At 45.2% G+C, this 21698-nt stretch overlaps 2 protein-coding genes across 8 annotated transcripts; both read right to left on the reverse strand.

Annotated features, from left to right (window-relative positions):
• Positions 1–1342: 1342 nt before the first annotated feature.
• On the reverse strand, positions 1343–13869 carry ING4 (inhibitor of growth family member 4). 5 transcript variants are annotated; one of them, XM_083594039.1, is made up of 8 exons: positions 13731–13869; positions 12284–12355; positions 11964–12130; positions 11655–11769; positions 9131–9236; positions 8280–8427; positions 4942–5003; positions 1343–2081 (listed from the first exon to the last, which is right to left on the reverse strand). In XM_083594039.1, the coding sequence occupies exons 1-8, from the start codon at positions 13765–13767 to the stop codon at positions 2042–2044; spliced, it is 747 nt and encodes a 248-aa protein (XP_083450165.1). In that variant the 5' UTR covers positions 13768–13869; the 3' UTR covers positions 1343–2041. The 5 variants fall into 5 exon arrangements, with proteins under 5 accessions (XP_083450165.1, XP_083450166.1, XP_083450164.1 ...); XM_083594040.1 differs by having other exon boundaries at positions 8280–8424; positions 13731–13868; XM_083594038.1 differs by having other exon boundaries at positions 8280–8424; positions 9131–9239; positions 13731–13868.
• Positions 13870–14940: 1071 nt separating this feature from the next.
• LOC310752909 (uncharacterized protein) lies at positions 14941–21495 on the reverse strand. 3 transcript variants are annotated; one of them, XM_083594069.1, is made up of 4 exons: positions 20366–21495; positions 19264–19365; positions 17700–17778; positions 14941–15540 (listed from the first exon to the last, which is right to left on the reverse strand). In XM_083594069.1, the coding sequence occupies exons 1-4, from the start codon at positions 20477–20479 to the stop codon at positions 15242–15244; spliced, it is 594 nt and encodes a 197-aa protein (XP_083450195.1). In that variant the 5' UTR covers positions 20480–21495; the 3' UTR covers positions 14941–15241. The 3 variants fall into 3 exon arrangements, with proteins under 3 accessions (XP_083450195.1, XP_083450194.1, XP_083450193.1); XM_083594068.1 differs by having other exon boundaries at positions 19264–19454; positions 20366–20471; XM_083594067.1 differs by having other exon boundaries at positions 19264–20462.
• Positions 21496–21698: the final 203 nt, after the last annotated feature.

The raw sequence follows: 21698 nt of genomic DNA on the forward strand, positions 1-21698 counted from the left end.
GTCAAAAAATAGGGGGCGTCTTATACACGGATACATCTCCCATTTTCTAAAATTGGAGTCCCCCAAAATAGGGGGCATCTTACAGATGGAAAAATACAGTATATTGTTAATATGCCTGTGTTCATTCTTGCCTCCATTTACTTCTGTAGAACATTTTGTCCCAACTACAGTAAACCTGAAATGACTTTATTTGGTTATGGCAGCGTTAAGTAGAATAGCTAGAAAACACAAAATGGCAATAAATAAATAAATTCCCCCCAAAAAAGAGCACATGAAGCAGAACATGGGCTTTAATAAATTTGTGGGAGTTAACTGAACCATCAACATAAATGAAAGTAGAAACCAGAAGGAAAGTAGCAACCAGGAGAGCAAGATGGTAGAAAGGCGGCCAGGACAGGAAGTGGAGGAAAAGGCCAATTCAAAGTCAGTGTTAACCTGTAAGGCCCCACATGGGTTGGGAGATCCAGGCTTCGGGGGGTAGCCTGTTGGGGGCTGCATTGTGGAGCCAATCAAAGCCAAAATCAGGTGGAGCCACTGCAGACTTATGCACCAGGCTCATCCTAATGATCACGAAAAGCACTTTTTCGGCTGCAACACCCCATTGTAAAAATCCCTCTTCTGGGATGCTTGTCTGGTGCCTACTTTATCTTTTAGGTATCTAGCAAATACAGTGGTACCTCTGGCTGCGATTTGCCGCTTCTGCGCATGACGTCATTTTGTGCTTCTGCACATGCGCGAGTAGTGAAACCCGGAAGTAACCCTTTCCGGTACTTCCAGGTTGCCGCGGGACATAACCTGAAAGAACGTAACATGAAGCAGACATAACATGAGGTATGACTGTACTTTAAAAAACAAAAAAAACCCAGGTTTTTTAAAGCACTTTTGTGAAGTCTGTCTCCTGTTGCTATAACCAGTTGAATTCCCCATCGTTAATTACAGTATTAGCTTCTTGCATTATTAAAATGCAACTTTTAGAAGACATAAGCAGGCAGCAAAGTTGTACATGCAAGTTTTTAATTTTTGATATTTTATTATGCTTTTATATTTGCTGGAAGCCACTCAGAGTGGCTGGACCAACTAAGATGGGTGAGGTACAAATAAAATAATAACAGCAGCAACAACCGTGCTCCGCCCTTATTTCAGACATTGTGCTAGATCAGCATATTGCGACGTTTAGCCGGTGATATATCGCAATATTGAAAACCAAGTATCAGAAACAACCACTGCAGGTAAGACGGGCAAGTTAGAGCTCTTAAGTGCTGAAGATGCCTCTTCTTCCGTCAATGACTTGCCTGCTCCGTGAATCCCACCCCTCTACTCACAACCGAGAATCACTACAAAGTTTGTTGAATTGACTTTATTTAATGCCATATTTTACAACACGGGGTTTCCCCCAATACAAGCACCACCGAGAGAGGAGTGAATTCTGGATGGCCTCCGTTTAAAAATCCACAAAACACTTCATTCAGCAGGCGGGGGGGGGGCGCACGCTCCTCCTCACGAAGAAAACGAGACCCATTCCAGTTGGCTCTAAATGGTTCCGCTCCCTTTGAGAAATGGAATGTCGTGGGGGGGGGGGAAGGGGAGGCATGAGAGGCCCATCTTCTTACACAGCTTACTGAACAAGGGGCTTGACTTGGTTGCCCCTCTTCTGGGACACAAATGAGAAATTTTTTGGAGGAAATGTTTCATTTCTTCTGTTATTCAGGTGTCACTCCTCCTTCCACCAACAAGTCTGGGTTCCTCCGAGCTAATGCAAGCTTTGGAACCTATTCAGGGTAAAAGGTTGTAAGAACGAAGAAGGCTTACTCCATCTTCCCCCTCAAGGGTTGCCGCCGCAGAGGAACTGGGAAGCAGTGAGTGTTTCAGTACACGCAGGAACCATCATATGGATACAAACCATTCACAGGTAGCACTGCTCACCCAGGATGAGACCCACCCCCTAACTATGAAACCCCAGGAACTGGGAGAAGGGTGCTGAAGCCCAGGAGTAGGGGTGAGTGTTCTGGTAACCACATCTGGACCTCAGAACACGCAGGTTTTATTTCTTCTTCCTCTCCTGGGAGCAGCGAGGGCAGAACCTGTAGCAGGGAGACAAGGCAAAAGCAGCAATCACAAAACAAATGGTGTCTGAGAATGAAAAGGCATCTAGAATTGCGTATTAAGAAATTCCCAATTCTGCAAGCAGAAAAGAAAAGAAAGCAATATAATAGGTGCTATGCAAACTGAGTAAATTTGTATACAAAAACTGCATTACCAGGAGGCAGGGTAGGAAAACCATTTGGATTCTGTGTGCCACTAAAAGTAGGAGACAGTATTGTCTGTCTGGCCTACAGAGTACAATGCACCATGCACTTATTCAGATGCTCCTGTTCCTTTAAGGCAGTGCTTCCCAAACTTGGGTCTCCAGCTGTTTTTGGACTACAATTCCCATCACCCATTGGACTACAATTCCCATTACCAGTGGTAAGGGATGATGGGAATTGTAGTAAGTTGGGGGAAAACATTGTTTCAAGGAAAGCCAGTGAAAGAAAATTTTCCAGTAGAGCATAATTTATGTTAATTAGTGATGTCATCTGGATTTTCATCTCAGATTTTCCATCTTGTCATAGGATGGCCCTATTCATACATTTCCTTCAATGCTGTGCCTAGGTTTCAAAAATATGTAAAGGTGTTTTTTAGAATTTGGATTTCAGCAGTCTGCCAGGACTTCATGGAGCATTTGGAAGAAAATGGTTTTTCCACAAAAGATAAGTACAACTAAAGGTTGGAGATGGTGCCTCTTTTCAACAAAAACAACACTCTCTCTGGTTCTGAGCTTTTGCAAGTCACTGCATACAACCTTTTAAAGCATTTGTGTTGCCAGAAAGGTCCAATATACATTTCCCCCACGTCATAGTGTAATATTCTCAGGTCACCAAGTGAGTTATCCAAGTATGGCACCAGAAAGTGAGACTCCAAAATTCACAATTTGCAGCGATACAAGCATCTAAAGTCCTGACAATATATTGCAGACAGGCAGCTTGTTTTATTTTTATTTTATTATTACTATGACTACTGTTACAAGCATATACAAAGTATCAAAATATCAACATCCATATAAGAGGCCTAAGTACATGTAAGATAGACATGAACAAATATTGAATATATTTTTAAACCCCAATTGCTATGGACTCACAGTGTCAAAACTCCAGTAGGCACAAGAAACGCTTGAAAGGTTGGAGAAGTCAGAAGAGTACAGGAACAGTTCTCAGTAGCTGGGGCCATCACACCAGTTGAGTCACCAAGCACACCCCTACAACTTTCACCCATACACATGAATAGCTGCCATTCACTCCGGGGGGGGGGGGGAGAGGATAAGGTATAGTACAGTGGTACCTCGGGTTAAGTACTTAATTCGTTCCGGAGGTCCGTACTTAACCTGAAACTGTTCTTAACCTGAAGCACCACTTTAGCTAATGGGGCCTCCTACTGCTGCCGCGCTGCCGGAGCACAATTTCTGTTCTCATCCTGAAGCAAAGTTCTTAACCTGAAGCACTATTTCTGGGTTAGCAGAGTCTGTAACCTGAAGCGTATGTAAACCGAGGTACCACTGTACTGGGTTGCAGTGGCAGCAAAACTTAACCTGCAGCTACCATATTTTTCGCTCTATAAGACGCACTTTTCCCCTCCTAAAAAGTAAGGGGAAATGTGCGTACGTCTTATGGAGCGAATGCAGACGGGAGGCTTTGCTCAGCGCTCCCTTTAAAGAACCGCATGGAGCGTGTGTGCAGCTCTTGGGGGCTTTTCCCCGAGGAGGGAGAAGGGCTGCCCTTCTCCCTCCTTGGGGAAAAGCCCCCAAGAGCCGCACACACACTCCGTGCGCTATTTAAAGGGAGCACGGCTCTTGGGGGAGCCTTAGCCACGTGCAGCCTCTCCCGGCTGGCGTGCGGCTCTGTCCTTTCCCCTACCTTCCAGAAAAGCCCCCAAGAGCCGTGCTCCCTTTAAAGAGCCTGCGGCTCTTGCGGGAGGAAAGCCAGTAGGCTTGCTTTCGCTGAAGCCAGGAGGCCAAGAGGGATCGGTGCGCACCGATCCCGCTTGCTCTCCTGGCTTCAGAGATAGCCCGCAAAGCCTCCTGAGCAAAGATGGAGGAGCGCTCCCTCTTAGCCCGGGATACTTTGGGTTCCTTTCTTATTTGTTTTCCTCCCCTAAAAACTAGGTGCGCCTTATCGTACGGTGAGTCTAATAGAGCGAAAAATACGGTAGATGCCGGGAGGCTCATATCTTACAAATGAGGATCCTGCAAGGCTTTGTACCCCCACCCAGTGAACTCTGAAATGCAGTCTTCTATCTGTGTATTTTGCTAGTCTTTCCTAATGAGCACCCGTCTTCAGAAAACTGCAATCTTTCCTCAAGCTCCGAATGTTCAGTGCTCCGATTCCCTCAGAGCACAGTGGAGACTGGGTACAGAGATTTTATAAGGCACTATACCAGGGATCAGCAAATGTTTTCAGCAGGGGGCCAGTCCACTGTCCCTTAGACCTTGTGGGGGCCAGTCTATATATTTTTTTGGGGGGGGAGAGAGAACAAATTCCTATGCCCCACAAATAACCCAGAGATGCATTTTAAATAAAAGGACACATTCTACTCATGTAAAAACACGCTGATTGGGCCGGATCTGGCCACTGGGCCTTAGTTTGCCTACCCATGCACTATACAGTGGAACCTTGAGTTGTGGACACAATCCGTCCCGGAGGCACATCCGCAACTCGAAGTGTTCGCATCCAGAAGTGCCGTGTTTGTGCGCGGCGCGATTTAGCGCTTCTGCACATGTGCGAGCGGTGAAACCCAGAAGTAACCCGTTCCGGTACATCCGGGTTGTCGTGGGACGTCACACGAAAAGGCGCAACATGAAGCAGACGCAACACGAGGTATGACTGTAGAAAGCAAATAGTCACTCACCATTTCCCTCTTGGCTTTGTTGTTAAGCCCACACAAGCGAAATGGAACCATTCAATGGAGCACTGGGGAAAGGTATAAAGAGCACAAAAGCTTAAAGTTAGTGACCCCTTGTCTCAGAGCCTCACTTTCAAGCCCTTTTCCTCCCTCTTATGGTTTGGCATCACTGTCTTTGTAAAGGATCAGTACATAATCTACTCCATAATCCTGGAGACTATGGAACACGTAATGCTCTTCTGTCCTAACTGGTCAAATGAAAGATCTCGGTTTTTAACTCCTCTCATGAACAAGCTTCATCTCCCAATCCAGCCCTGGATAGTGTCCCTTTTTTTGCAGGACTCTGATTGTTGCATTACCGAGATGACAGCTAACTTCCTGCTCAGTGTGATGAAGAGGAAAGCGGCACTAACTTCTTTTTTAACACCACAGCTGCAGTCGATACGCTGCACAATCGAACGAAGTTCCAAGTAGCTTTATTGTACAAGGACAATGGAGCTAGGACAAATCTGAGGAGCTGAAGGACCCCTTCAACGATCCTCCTCCAGCCTCAGCAGTTTTTTGTCTTTTTGTTTCTGTACTATTCGGTCACTCGATGTTTTAAATCCTCTGTTTCTTCTGTTATTTCTTTTCTTTTTTTTCTCCCTTTAAGTATTTGCCCAGGACGATATCTACCTTTACCTCCCCACCCCCATTTTATGTTGTTATTTCTATGTATATCATGCTATGGCCACACGGCTAATGCAATAAATCTATTACTCCATAATGAACATTCCCTTCTCCCTTGCTCCTGACCCTTCCAAAGCTTCTTAACCATCCATCCATCTATCTATCTATCTCTATGGGGCTCATCTGGCCCCTGTACTCTGAAGCTATGTTACACACACCCCATTAGAAATACACACACAAGTGGAATCATCCCTGCTGAAGAATCCATCAACCAGTTCAGCGAGTGCAGCTTCTATGTCCTAACAAAGAATTGACACTGTCTCAGCGAGGGCATTTAGCCAGCTGCAACCAACCATCTTTGCTGCGAGTCCTGCAAAGCACTCTTGGGGTGGAGTATTATTTAGGTGTTGTTTTTTTTGTTAGGGGTCAAGATTTTATTTTGGTGATGCATAAATTTTGGTGTTATTGGGGTGTGTTTTTTGGTATCTTTATTGTTAATCCTTATGATTCATTTGGGGATTGTTTATTTTTCTGTATGCTTACAGAGATATTTTTATTTATGCTCGTGACTACTTTTGTTATATTGCTGTAATTATGTACATGCTTTCATGTTGCAAGCTTTCTGCAGCATAGTTAACTTTGGAAAGGCAGAATACAAATGATGATGATTCAAATAAGGCCACAACAATGTCCTGAGTTTTAAACTGTATAGTTGTGTAATTTTAAAATTTGAATTGAATTTTAAGGGGTGTTGTATGTATTCTGTACATTTGCACACAAATAACTGGTGTTTTAATTCAGTTTGATAATAAGTTTCTCTGTCACGCTACACAAATTGCAAAGCCAGTAGCTAACACAACTAAATACATATCTACCTAAAGAACTGATGAGTCCTGTGCAGACACAACTTGCTGGGAATGAAGATTGAAGAATTAAAAGCTTGCTCCTGCTCACTTACCCTTCAAGGCCTAGGACCCTCGTACCTATGGGACCGCCTCTCCTGGTATGCCCTACGGAGGACCTTAAGGTCCATATATAGCAACACCCTAGAGGCCCTGGGCCCTAAGGAAGTTAGATTAGCCTCAACCAGAGCCAGGGCCTTTTCCACACTGGATTCAGCCTGGTGGAACGCTCTGCCTCATGAGACCAGGGCCCTGCGGGATCTGATTTCTTTCCGCAGGGCCTGTAAGACAGAGTTGTTCTACCTGGCCTTTGGCTTGGTATGTTTGATTCCCTCCCCCCTCTTTCTTTTTCCTTTCTCCTCCTGTGAAGAGGCTGCATCCTAATGTTTTAATGTTGTATCTTAATCTTTTAAATTGTATTTTAATCAACTTGTTTTTATTATTGGTTGTTAGCCACCCTGAGCCCGGTCTTGGCTGGGTATAAATAAAATTATTATTATTTTATTATTACTACTACTGCTGCTACTACACAAAAGCTTTAACACACATGCTCATTTGGACTTATTTTTTTAAAACTGATTAGTAGATGAAGACCCAGGAAATATGTGGAAATAAATGAATATTAAAACAGGAAACTATTTGGAAGGCTGGAAGTAGGCCTGTTATCACCAAATGGCTGTCTATGATAAATTAAGACACAAAACTCAAATGGAGACAGGGCAGGGCTCCGATCCAGTATCCTCTCCTACCACTTGTTACACATATGAAATGTTTCACGGAGCAGCTGGAACCTGTGAACCCAGAGCCTCTCAATTTGGGGGTGTGCGTGCTGCAAAGTTTGGGAAGTGTAACACAGACAACACTGCTGGGGATGGCTGAGAGAGCAAGTGCCTCGGTGTTCCAAGGAACACTGCAGCTGCGAAGCCTAAAGGAAAACTGTCGGGTTGGGCAGTGACTGCAGGTGCCAGGTCACTAGTAGCCATTTCCACCTCCATTTGCAGCTCCTTTAGGGAGGGAAGGAGGGGAGCTGAAGGACTGGCTGAAGAAGCGCTAAGGCATGCGGAGATAATGTGGCAACATTCCAGGAAACCTTTTTTATAGAAAGAGGAAAGTGAGGCACATTGTGCTGCTCAGACATGATGCACTCCTTATCCACTATGCAGTGGCAAGAGAGAACTTCAGCTAAAACTGCACTATTGCATGAGGCCTGGCAAGAGTCCTGAGGGAAAGAATACATAAACACACAGTAAACGACTGCCCCATATCCATAGCTTTTTCCTAGGCATTCGCTTCTAAAAAAAGAAGAAACAAGGCAAGGTGAACAGCAAGCCAAAGGGTGGTTTGCTAATTTAGGAAACTTTAATATTTTAAACAGTGTTGCCAATCTGTACTAAGGTCATAAACAAAAATACAGTGGTACCTCAGGTTAAGTACTTAATTTGTTTCGGAGGTCCGTTCTTAACCTGAAACTGTTCTTAACCTGAAGCACCCCCTACCTAATGGGGCCTCCTGCTGCTGCTGCGCCGCCGGAGCACGATTTCTGTTCTCATCCTGAAGCAAAGTTCTTAACCTGAGGTAATATTTCTGGGTTAGTGGAGTCTGTAACCTGAAGCGTATGTAACCCGAGGGACCACTATATTCTAGTTTCAGAATCCTGACTTCCACAATGGTGTCATGAGGCCCTTTAGATTCCCCGCATCTGCAGCTGTCCCCATTGCCCCAGAGCTGAGCCCCCCTCACCCCACACCCTCAACTCCTAAGAGAGTCTCTTACATCAGGGTTGTCACAACCAATCATCTCCCCATAGGAGACTTGGTGGCAGAGGCAGTAGGTGGGCTCATTGGGGTCCACAGGCATGTCCAGCACATCGGAGGGGTGAACATTTCCAAAGGTAACCGAAGGCATCCCGTACTCTGTGCTGCTTCAGGACGGAAAGCAGAGTTAGTAAGTCATCAGTGGAGACTTCTCTCAGACCCCTGCAATCAAAAAACATTCCCTTCACCCCCACCTCACTCTGGAATAAACTAGGTAAAAGGTAAAGGACCCCTGGACGGTTAAGTCCAGTCAAAGGCGACTATGGGATTGCGGCGCTCATCTCGCTTTCAGGCCGAGGGAGCCGGCGTTTGTCCGCAGACAGCTTTCTGGGTCATGTGGCAATAATGACTAAACTGCTTCTGGCGCGATGAAATACCATGACGGAAGCCAGAGCACACGGAAACGCCATTTACCTTCCCACCACAGTGGTACCTATTTATCTACTTGCACTGGTGTACTTTCAAACTGCTAGGTTGGCAGGAGCTGGAACAGAGCAACAGGAGCTCAATCCATCGCGGGGATTCAAACCGCCGACCTTCTGATCAGCAAACCCAAGAGGCTCAGTGGTTTAGACCACAGCGCCACCCATGTCCCTTGGAATCAACTACCTTAAGAAATAAAGAACTTGCCAGCTTGGCACTTTTCACAATCCTCACCAGTAGGAAAATTGACCACCTAGTCTGCCAGAGTTTCTGGGCACAACAACGACCATGGATGGTGCTAGAATGGAGTAGAGCTGACATTGGGCGAGACTGGTAACATCTACTAACACAGATCCCTGCTTCTGCCTGTCCCCTCTTCCCACTCACGTGCGGACTAGTTTCAGCTTCTTTTGGGCTGTCTTTGGCGCCTCCTCGTCAGAATTCTTCCCCTTGGAGCGAGCACGGGCTGCTTTCTTCTCTTTCTGGACCCGGCCTTCTGTGCGCACAACACGGACAAAGGGGGGCAAATAAAGTACCTCTCTTTGGGACAAACAGAGCTTATTTGGCCTACTAGCATGCTTTCAAATCTCTGTAGAAAAAAACAATTTGAGGCTCTATAACCTCTCCCCCTTCCCGCATTGGAACACAGCATTAGCAATAAGAATAAATTAAGCCAAACGTGAATCTCACTGCACACAAAAAAGCCTGCTGGATCAGCTTACAGAGCCACCTAACCCGGCATCCTGCTTCTCCTGGTAGCTGCCCAGATGCCTCCAGGGAATCCACAGGCAGAGCCTGGCATGAAAAGAACAGCCATTTCCCACTGCTGCTTAGTAGCTGGTTTTAAATGGTACACTAGTCACCCCCCCAAAAAAAACTCCTAATGTGGAAATTGGTGTTTTCACTGCCACTACACTGAGTCCCTGTTTTCATTGCACTATCCACCATGCTCTTACGAGCCGTTTCCAGGTTAGTCACAACTAGTTATGATTTCATTAGTGTATGTGGCTAAGATTTTCTGCCCCAATGGCCATCATTTTGTGCTAACTTGCAATGAATCTCAAATGGCATTCGTTGTTGCCCAATCTGGAGAGATCCTTTTGGTTTTTAAGTTCTTTAGAACCCATCATTTGGTGTCATCTGTTAGCTTCGCCCTCATGTTCACAAAGGATTTCAGATACGGTAATTTACGAACAAGTCAAACAGTGCAGGTCTCAAAGCAGACCTGTAGAATACCTCACTGCTTCCTTCTATTTTGAAAACTCTCGTTTTACATCTACGCTGTTTTATGTTCTGTACCCAGACACTGTTGCATTAGCGGATAATTCTAAAACGTTGCTACAGCAGGACTTCCGTTTGCAGAAGCTATGTGGATTTTCCCTCAGCATCTTTTGTTTTCCTAATGCTATTTTTGCCAATCTGTTTGCGGCAGAATCTACTTTATTTATTTCAGATATTTATATGCCACTTAATATTCAGAATTTCGCCTGCTACTTACATAACTATAAAACATACATGCAAGAGTTTTTTTTAAAAGGAAGCCTTCCTGCCTGTTATAGCTTCCTTGAATTAAGTAAATCACAATTACATTCTGTCAGGTTCATTTGTGCATTTTTTCCTAATCTGTGGGATACATTTAATTGGAGTTTCTATTACAATGCTTTTTAAATAACCTCCTGGCAGTACTTGCTACTTCCTATGATGGGATAGAGCAGGTCAAGGCGGGAGCAAGGTCTATACAGGCCCAGTATACCTGAAGGAGTGTCTCCACCCCCACTGTCCAGCCTGGACCCTGAGGTCCAGCTCCGAGGACCTTCTGGCGGTTCTCTCATTGCGAGAAGTGGGGTTACAGGGAAGCAGGCAGAGGGCCTTCTCGGTAGTTGCTCCTGCCCTAAGGAATGCCCTCCCATCAAATGTCCAGGAAATAAACAACTATCTGACTTTTAAAAGACATCTGAAGGCAGCCCTGTACAGGGAAGTTTTTAATGTTCGATGTTTTACTGTGTCTGATGCTTTAATTTGTTGGAAGCCGCCCAGATGATCAGCATATAAATAATAAATTGGTGTCAGCATCTTTTCCTTAACTTTGTTTTAACCAATCCTCTTTTCTTCTTCTTTTTTAGAAGCGTCTTCTTTTAACATCAGATTCTACGTTGACACAACTTTTCGCTTACAAATATGTCCAATTTGATATCAACAGGTAGGCTTCCCTCCTGGTTGGCTCGTTGACTTCACTGTTCTTAAGCACAGTTACTTACCGTATGAAAATGTCTCTTTGCTGCAGCCTAGATGTACATTTACCCTGCCAATGCAAGTGTACTTCAAGCCACCATTATGAAATATTTCCCCCCTTGTCTACCTACAGTGGTACCTCGGGTTGAGTTCTTAATTCATTCTGGAGGTCCGTTCTCAACCTGAAAGTGTTCTTAACCTGAAGCACCACTTTAGCTAACGGGGCCTCCTGCTGCTGCCGCGCAGCCGAAGCACGATTTCTATTCTCACCCTGAAGCAAAGTTCTTAACCCCAGGTACTATTTCTGGGTTAGCGGAGTCTGTAACCTGAAGCGTATGTAACCTGAAGCGTATGTAACCCGAGGTACCACTGTATTAGCATTTCCCCCCACTATGAGTTTGGGTGGAGTCAGGCAGCAACTGTGTGGATGGTACCCAATGCGTTCCATCTGCTGATGGAATCAGTCAGCAGAATGGAAGGAAATACTCAGTAATTTTCCCTCTTCCGTACCTCTCTAGATTTGTTATAAATTCAAAACAGATTTAGGGGGATGCAGTCTTTCTTTCATAGTACCTTGCTCTGAAGACTGAAATTCTACTATCACCATTTCTGGACATCTTTCATTTGCCCCTGTCCCCCCCCCCTCATGTCAGCCACTTCTACAGAAACCAGAACTCACTCTTTTTGCCTTTACTAGATGAGCTGTCATAGTCACTTGACTCTATCTGCTTCTCTTTCAAGTCAGCTTCAAACCGGGCGAGATCCGTGTCCAGTCGTCGAATGTGCTTATCTACCTGCAGACACGGTAAGAGGGGGAGAGAGTTATTTTTGAGGTAATATGTCCCAACCACCAAGAGAGCAAAGACTTATACAAAGGCAAATAGAATGGCAGCAGAAAGTAACTGCCCAAAGAGATACAATTCTGCTTGGATGAAGGCTCTTCACAAAGACTGTCCAAAAAGCCCCACCTAATCAGGCCCCCTCGTACCATCTCATACGTCTGCATTGCAAGCTGCACTTTGTCGTCGCCGAACTCCTTGCACTTCCCATAGGCCTCTTGGATCTGCTTGAGGAGCCCCAGCTTCTCCTCTGAAGACAACGTCCGTGCATTACTGATATATTCTGTGGCCAGTTTATCAATCTCTGATTTGAGATCTGAAAGCAAAAGTAGGGTGCAGCATTATAGCAGAGCACTCTGGCATGACACCAAACAGAAAGGGATACGAGCATCAGGTTTATTTGTTCTTCATGTGTGACAAAGAAGACTTATATAGTCAATCTCAATCAGCAGAGGCTTTGCAAACTTACCTTCTGTTCGTTGGTCCAGGTCTCTCATGAGCTGGAAGTTTCTCTGCAGCTCAAAGGGCAAATTCTCAATGCCTAGAGAAAGAGGGAAAGTGTGAGATGGAGAAGATGATCAGCTTGGTGGGGACCTGCCTGTGTTACTTCTTTCTTACACCTTCATTTATACTTTCTTTTACTGTACGCTCAACATTAACTCCATGTTGACTGAATAGTTTCCTAACCAAACATATACTTGAAAAGAAGCTGCAGCCAATTTCGGCTCTTCGACTAGCATACTCATACGATACCCACATTTACCTCAACCATATTTTACATTTGTAGGTGCACACCTTAAAACACATTTTGTTTACTTCACAAGGCTTGACTGCAATAAAACCTCAAAGCATTTTTAAAAATAACAGAACAATAACATTATCTGTAAATAACGATCTTATAAACATTAAAAAATGCTTACAATAAATGATAAGATAAAAAACAGATTAAAACACATGTCAATATTCTACATGTCTGGATAGGCTGTCATATAATAATAATCTGATTCATATATCAGCCTTTATCAAAAGATCCCAGGGCAGTATACAACATTAAGAACACATTTTACGGAGCGGAAAACATAATCGCATGATAAAATAATCATAATAACAGTGTCTCCAGTTTTAACAGACCATAGATTATTTAGGCATGGGTAAACTAGGAAGCCTCTCTGGGGAGAGCATTCCACAGACGGGGAGCCACCACAGAAAAGACCTGTTCTTGTTGCCACCCTCCGAACCTCTCTGGGATGAGGGACATAGAGAAGGGTGTTCAGGGTCTGGGTCAGTTTGTATAGGGAGAGGCGGTCCTTAAGGTATTGAGGTCCTGAGCCATGTTAGAGGTGCCAGCATTGCATACGCTTTCCCCCATGCCTGCACACACACAGACTAACCAACAAAGCACAATACAGTGGTTGTTGTGCATGTGTGTTTTGTAAAGCGGGTTTTTGTGTCCAGCAGTATCTGAGTGCACTGCCATATTTTAACCAGGGCAGAGCCAAACTGTGGATGTGGGAAGAGGAGGGAGGCGGTGTGGAATTTGCAAACATTATTACATTTAAATTTCACCAATGCCAATATCAAGCAGTTCCTTTCTTCCACCCTTCCTTCTGGGGGGTCGGGGGGGATGAAAAACAGAATGAGGGCTAAACTCAAACAGACAACGAACCCGAAGGGAAGGAACTGGAACCACTGAGCACATTGAGGGATTAAGCCGCAGCGCCCTGTTAAAAAGGAACCAGGGCGAACCCGGGTCGGCTGCTGCCGTAACGTGTGAACTGACCCACACGCAGGAATATGAGGTGCCTCGACCCCCCCTCCCCCGACTGCGGGCTTTCGGGGCCTCTGCCGCCTCCTGGGAGCCGCCTGCGCCGCCTGCCTCGAGCCGCGTCCCGCCCGAGCCCCGCGCCCGCTCTTACTGTCTAGGTAGTGCTCCAGGTACATCCCCGCCGCCATCTTGGGTTCCAGCCAAGCGCACGGGCTCTTTCCCCTCCCGCCGGCTCCGCCCACCTTGGCTTCGCTTCCGCCCTTAACAGGAGCAGCTTCCTGTTTTCGGCAGAGGCACTTCCGGCCCCTCTAGGCCAGGTGGCTTCCGCTCGCTTCCCAGCTCGCCTCCCCTTAGTCCTCCGCTGCAAAGGGAGGCAGCCATTGTGTTTCTAATAGATCCAGACCACTAATCCACTTCTTCAAGGCTGTTGCTTGGGGGAAATACATGTCTGGCTGGTGAGCCAGGATCTTGGAGTGTCTCCTTCCCCTCAGTGACAAGCATTTCCAACAACAACTACAAGTTTATGCGAGTTTTATACCAATTTACCAGGGTGTGGTCCCCCCCCCCCAGAGAATCCTGGGAATCGTAGTGTTTTCTTTTTTGGGGGGTGAAATATACTCGGAGTCGAGAGTGGATTTCATGCTCTTTATTCAGCTCATAGTGGTGAGGAGGAATCAAAGTTCCCCCACAATATCTGCTTTATATACATTATTTACACAATGGGCCGCACGTGATTGGCTAATTCCGGGATTCTCCTGTAGGCCAATCAGGCTGCGGATTCACTTCCACCTGGAGCTGGATTGGGTGGCTCCTGTGGACCAATCAGACTGCTGCATTCTGAATCCTATCGTTCTAGGACCAATCAGACTTCTGCATTTTGGATCCTATTGTTCTAGGACCAATCAGACTGCTGCATTTTGGATCCCATTCAACTCAGTACATAACAGGGGTGGGGCCTGATAATTTTTCGCAAAACTGCAGTTTCAATGGTTCCTAGCAGGAGAAGGAATGGCAGCTAACAGGGTAGATACTGCCTTAACAATAGCCCTGGGTGTAACATGGGTGTAACAAGTGCTTGTCCAAACTTTTGTATCCCTCTGTGTGGGAGATACATATTGGGAACTTGAACGTTTTCTGGGCTTGATGGTGGAAAGCAAACACCATATTCCAGTTGCAAATAAAGTGCAGACGATTGGTAAAGCACTGGTGTTCTTCCATATCAATGCCAAACACAAAGCTCCTCCAAAAAAAATATGACATTCTTGCAGTTTCAGTTATTTAGGGAACATTTGACCCACTTAGGAGAAGGCCAAACAATATAGTTAATGAAAATTCTTACATCATTCTGTATTTTTGAAGCATTTATTTACAAATAATTTTCCTTTTCTTCAAGCTTTTATATTTAATACATGTGAACAACACCAAGAACAGTGAGATGTAGAATCACAGAAAGCAGCACGGGAAAAACTTATGTACACAGCAGGAAATGGATCATAAGACAAGGTGGACAGAACAAGAAGGACACAAATACTTTCCTCCATGGAGCTTCACAGGCACACAAAAATTCCTGAAAGTATTTCCCCAAAGCCAAATAAATTAGAAGCTCCAGTACACACAGGATTCTTTCTGCCCTCATTTCCTTATATATTGGTTAAAAGAGGTTCAAGGAGACCAGGGTCTCCAGAATACCTGGGACCCTGTTCTGTTCAGGATCCCAGAAGGGAAAGACCTTTCAAAACGTCTAAAGCCAGGGGAAGCGAGGCACTTTTCACTCCAGCTGGAGACCTTTCCCAGCTTAGATGCTGGTGGAGAAATTGCCAGTGAAGTCCCAGAGGGGTGTCTGGATGAAGAGCTTGACTGACTCGCAGCATTCAGATACCGCTGTGTCTCTGAAATGAGGAAGGCTTGGACAAGAGAGGCACAGTAGGAGTATCCTGTATGAAAGCCCTTGTCCTCTGCCACTGTGGAGAGAAAAAGAACATACAAAGGAGAGAGGCAAGTCAAGCATCCATCAAATGTATGCATCTGCATGTCATGAGGAGAAAGGGGCCTGGGGTATAAGCTGTGTGATTTCTTCTAACATAAAAGAGCCTTGTTGGATCAGATGCAAAGCCCTTCTCTGTTCAGTGGGGGGCTCAAGGGCGGTTGCCATAGGTGCAAAATTGTTAGGGGGCGCAAAATTTCAACACCTAGTGCTGCTTCAACGCAGCTGAGCACTTCCATCGCTAGGCTCCATTAAAAACGTATTCTCTATGCGAACCAGGAACTGACCTCTCCAGACAATGGAACATCTCGTTTTTTCTTATCTCTGTGGCTGCGACCTCCTGGGTGACGCGGATAGCATTAGGCAGTTGGATGTGCATTGCGTACTCCGTCCATTTCCCTGCCTTCCACCCACCCTACTCCACACAGCCCCAGGTGCTGGCAACCCATGCTACACCACTGGTCTGTTTTCACACATGACCCCCAGCAGCTGGTATTCAGAGGCAGGTGCCTCTGGTTCAGGAGGTAGTGCATACAGAGCCATCATGACTAGTCGTTGACAGCCTTATCCTCCATGCTTTTGCCTAAACCCCCCAATTCAATTTTAAATGGATACAAGTGACACCTTAAACAATGAAAACAGCAGACAGCCTGCCTAAGGTATGGAGGTGGGGCAAAACTGATCATTAAATCAGCAATCAGTTGGGAGGTGAGTATGTCAGTGATTCACAGTGTAAAAGTGAAGGAGAAAAAGCCCTTCTGTCAGGCATCAGGGAATCTGATCCCCCTACGGTAGGCTGCCAGGAATAGACAGAGAAGGAGAGTTATTGACAATGTATTTTATTCAACATTCACAGAGAGTGGCTTAGAAATGCAGCCTCTTAGAGTAATGGCATTATTCCGAGTAATCTCCACCCCCCCTTCTCTCCTTAGTTGTCAACAGCACCACCCACCTGATGGTGGCCACTTAGAGTTATTTGCCTCTGAGCCCTTTGCTCTCCTACTTTCAATGCTCACCGGGTTCTGGGAGAAGGGGGGTCTGGAATGCTTTCTAGTGATAACATGTCAGCCAGCTGCTTTGGCTCTGCCTTCTCCTCTTCTCCCATTATTTCCCAGCTTCTCCCCTCTTCTGCCTCTGAGCTATGACCTCCCGCAAACCACTGTTGTAAATCTATACTGTCTTCCTCTTCTCTGAAAGGTTCAGGCTGGGGAGGCAGTCTCCGCCATTCCTCCTCTGTCCAGTCCCTTCTGATCTTCTAATCTTGCCTTTGGGTATGTACCCTTGGGTCTTGGTTTGCAGCAACTTCCTGACCTTATGGATGAAAGTCTGAATGAAAGTATGTGGGCAATGCCCGCGGAAGTATCAGAAACCAGAGAGGATGACTGAAGATTTCACTTGGTCTTAAATAGCTTAACAGAGCCGAATGAGAGAAATTATGCAGATTTGCCCATTCACATCATTTATACAGGCTGCAGAATTCAGCTTGCTTGGCTGCAGACTTTTAATTCTTTTAAGCGAAATTCACACAATTGTGATTATAGGCTGTAATGATCTAGGAGCTGAATCCTGCTCCATTTACCTCCTAGCAGGCCCACCTGCAATCCAGATAAAATTTTGTAGTATGTGCCTAGTGGACTCAATCCATTCTGTGCATGTGACTTAAGCGACTCTCTGAGGCACTTCATTTGTTATTATTGTTATAATTATAATTATGGCATTTCTATTCTACCTTTCTTCCAATGAACTCAGAGTGGCCTTCATAACTCTCCCTCTCTCCATTTTATCCTCACAATAATCCTATGAGGTAGGTTAGGCTGAGAGATGGTGACTGGCCCAAGGTCACCCAGTGAGCTGCATATCTGAGCGGGGATTTGAACACTGGGACTCAGCTACATTAGTAGAAAAAAGTGTTTTGAATGTGTTACAAACATGCAATGCCAGATGGTGGTGGGGAGCAAAAAAAAATCTTTTTTTCCTTTTGTTATCACGATTTAATTTCTGACTTATTTATAGCGTTTTTTTTCTTGTGTGTAGATACACTCCTGGTCTCCACCCTCACCATCACACCCAACTCGCTCCATGTTACCCATCTTCACTATGGTACGTTGCAATAAGCCATTCCCACCTACAACTCACCTGCTAGCTGCAATGTTTGAATCCGCTGCACAGTCATTTCTAGAAGAGCAGCCTTGTCCATGCGAGAATTAGGAAGAGGCTTTTGGGAGGGGAAAAAAAAGAGGATAACTGGAGACTGGCTTGGAACCAGGCAGAAGTTGGCATTGCAAGAGGAGAAAGAAGAGGATTTGGCATGGACAGGAACTACTCTCAATTGAACAAAGAGAGCTGGTAATTCGAAGAAACTATTATTCAATGAACTTGGAGGGACATCTGCATCACAGATTGAAATCACTTTAAATTTCACAGTCCCCTACAGAAGCATCATGGGAATGGTAATTCCTAATAAGAAGGCAGGGACATCTGATTTAAAACATTCTCAGCACACCCCATGAAACTACAGTTCTGAAGGTTTTTTGAAGGTAGTTCAACGTAAGTTTTCTAGTGTGGTGTCTCAAAAGTGAATGAAACAAGACTATTTTCTTGCAACTCATATTGCATTTTTTTACTGGAACTTTTCTCCCAAACTGTCATTTGAACGCTGGGAGAGTGTGTCCTATAGTCCAAGCTATATTCTCCCTTACATCCTTACATATAAAGAATTCTCCCTTACATCCTTAAGCTCGGCTTACACAACTATACTTTTCAGGGATCCTGAGAGAAAGAGGGAGAGAATATGAAGAAACAAGCTTATTCAGCCACTGAAGACGGTTCGGAAACTTCAGTTAGTGCAGAATTCAGCGGCCAGGTTGCTCACTGGAAAAAGATGGTTTGAGCATATTACACCGATCCTGGTCCCACTGCACTGGCTATCGATTAGTTTCTGGGCCCAATTTAATGTACAGTGGTTCCTTGGTTCTCAAACGCCTTGGTTCTCAAACGCCTTGGTTCCCAAACCAAAAACCCAGAAGTAAGTGTTCTGGTTTCCCAATGTTTTTCGGAAGCCAAAGGTCAGATGCAGCTCTCGACTATTGTTTCCAGGGCACCTGCTTTGGTTTTGGAACAGACTTCTGGAACAGATTAAGTTTGAGTACCAAGGTACCACTGTACTGGTTTTGACCTATAAAGCCTTAAACAGCTCAGGACTGCAGTACCTCAAGGACCGCCTCTCCCCATATGAACCTACCCAGACCCTGAGATCACCTTCTGAGGCCCTTCAACGTGTGCCTCCTCCATGAGAGGTCCTGTGGGTGGCAACACATGAAAGGGCCTTTTCTGCAGTGGCTCCCTGTCTGTGGAATGCTCTCCCCAGGGAGGTTTGCCAAGCACCTTCATCATACACCTCTTTAGCCAGACCTTTGGCTGATTGACATCCGATGCCCTTTTAAAATGTGTTGGGGAGGAGGGTTATTGGGTTGTTTTGTTTTATTATAAATTTTGTGTTTTTAAGATTCTAATTTTATGTTGCAATAGCCCTGAGACATGCGGGTATAGAGCGGCATACAAATTTAATAAATAATAATAACATAAAAAGTTGAAGCTTATCATGTTAGATACATACAGAAGCTTGATGGTGGATGCCCTCTCATCCCCAGTGGGATGTGTTATTATGGGTTATGGGGAGACACCAAACGTGGCTCCTTACCTTGTTACCTGGGCTGGTGCCACCTAGTAAGAGAGCCTTCAGTTGGTTGAGAGACTGGGCAATTCGATTCCTTCGCTTCTTCTCCATTAGCGGTTTGATGATCTGCAGATGAAGAATTTCTGCATCACTAGAGGAATTGACTAGGAAGCTGTTTGTCATGCTGGGCAAGGAGAAAAGGCGGAAGAGAAGAACTGGGGAACAGGGGGAGCAGTTGACCAAAGCTGGCCCAAAACATTGAAGTGCCTGAATCAGAAAATCCGAATGATATCCTCTCTCACTAATTATTACTTTTTTATTGATTTTCAAAAACAAAACAAAATTAAAGTTAAACTTTAACATTCAACCTTTTTTATCTTCTTATTTACCCTGCGCAATTTTGCGCCCGGACTTCCCTCCTTCCCTGCTTCGGTTTTCCCAATTTACATCCATTCCTGCAGATTCTTAATTGCATTCTATATACATCACAAGATTATGTTAGCCCTGCTACAGTTTTTAAACTTCTACAGTTATTTCGTATATACACAACAAATTTACTCCACTCCTCTTCAAACTTTGCCACTTTTTGGTCTCAAATTTTATAACTCATTTTTGCCAATTCAGTATACTCGAATAATTTCGTCTGCCACTCCATTAGGGCTGGTAACTCTTGGGATTTCCACTTTTGGGCCACAAGAATCCTTGCGGCAGTCGTGGCATACAAGAATAATTTGCAGTCTTCTTTTCTCAATTCATCTCCTATTATCCCTAATAAAAAAGCCTCTCATTTCTTTGGGAATGTATATTTGAATTCTTTTTTCATTTCACTGTATATCATATCCCAAATCCCCTCTCACTAATTAACATGGGTACGCAGTTGGGTGGGAAGTTTCCCAAGTAATCCCCACCGAAGTAAATCGGAGATGCACAAGATCACAGCCTCGCTCTTTCTCAACTGTTCATTTCAGTGGGGATTGCAGTAAATATCCTGCAGAACTGCACCTGTTGCTCAGTTCTGTCTCCCTCCATCTCTGCCTTCCTTACAACCTCGTCAGCCCATACTTAACCCACCTCCAGACCTTTGCCAACACAGCTTCTCTCTCACTCTCTTTCCTTTTGCATGTACCTTTTTGTAGACCAGACGTTTTGGCTGTTCCAGGTGTGGTTTCTTCCAGCTGCATCCCCTGGGTGCCCCTGTCGTCGTCCATGAAGCTTTGCTATCTGCCGCCTCCAGGCTCATCTTGTCTCTCTGAGAATATTTTCAAATTTCCCTCCTTCTGCCCTCCCTTTAATTTATAGGGCATCCCCAGCACAGCTGTCACTTTGTCTGCAAATCCTATTTACTCGCTCCTCTTTGCCCTCAACAGAGGCAGCCAATGAACAGCTACAGAATCCTATTTGTCTTTCTGAAGGGAGGAGTGTGATGGCCTGCTAGGAGGCTGGCCTGCACTCCAATGAACTGCCCAGAAGAGAGCCGGGAGGGAATTTTAAAAGGGGATTTCATTTCAGGCCGGCCAGCTGCTCCTTTTGGGACAGGGTGGGGGAATAAGAAGCATGAAGAGGTTGAATAGAAACTGGGCCAGAGGAGAGGAAGCTATTGAGATGGAAATGAGGGCAACAGAAGGTAGATGTGTGTTTTGCTGGGTGGTGTGTGTGTTGGCAGCTGCACTTGGGGTGAGAGGGAGACTTTGAAATACCAACACAACTCTGCTCAGGCAGAACAATCAGACCCTCCACTTAGCTTTGTAGGGTTGCCGGGGCAATGTGAGGCAGCCTCCACTTCTCAAACCGGGTTCTTTGTGAAAGGAATAGGCAGCAGAAGAATGTGTCATCACCCAATTCTTTTCCTAAGTAGCAGGCGGTGCAGACAGAACTGGGCCAAGACAAGCAAAACATAACTTATATGTTTTCTAGAATGATCCAGGATGCCATTGCATGCACCAGCCACAGGCTTGCAGGGATTGCTGGCTGAGAACTTAAAAGAGCTGCTGACTTTGAGAAAAGAGCATTCTGGGCTGGATCAGCCTTTGGTCGGTTTCAGTACAAGGAGCTATCATCGAATGCTTAGGATAATGTCGGAGACGAAGGATCAGCTAGACATAAAATGGAGGCAGAGAGATAGCGGGAGCAACCAAATTCTTCTCTTTCATGATTCATGGCTATGGTGTTATTCAACATCCCTATAAAGCTCTAATATGCAAAATTCAAAAAGATTTGAGCTTCGCATTTAATCTGTAATGCATGTTCTGGGCATGTGTGTGTGTGTTTGCATTGTGCATGTGAAATCTTTGGTAAAACAGTGAGGTTCTGAGCTGTTTCCAGAGAAAGAACTGTGAGGGGAGAGAGTCACTGTTGGTCAGCAGATAGGTAATGGCTTTCCTCACCTGCCTTGCCCCATCCTCCAGCCCTAGCAGCCTTCAGAAGGGAGCTGTTTCCAGAGGAAGAACTGTGAGGGGAGA

The sequence above is a fragment of the Podarcis filfolensis genome, assembly GCF_964270895.1.
Source record: "Podarcis filfolensis genome assembly, chromosome: 17".
Lineage (NCBI taxonomy): Eukaryota > Metazoa > Chordata > Lepidosauria > Squamata > Lacertidae > Podarcis > Podarcis filfolensis.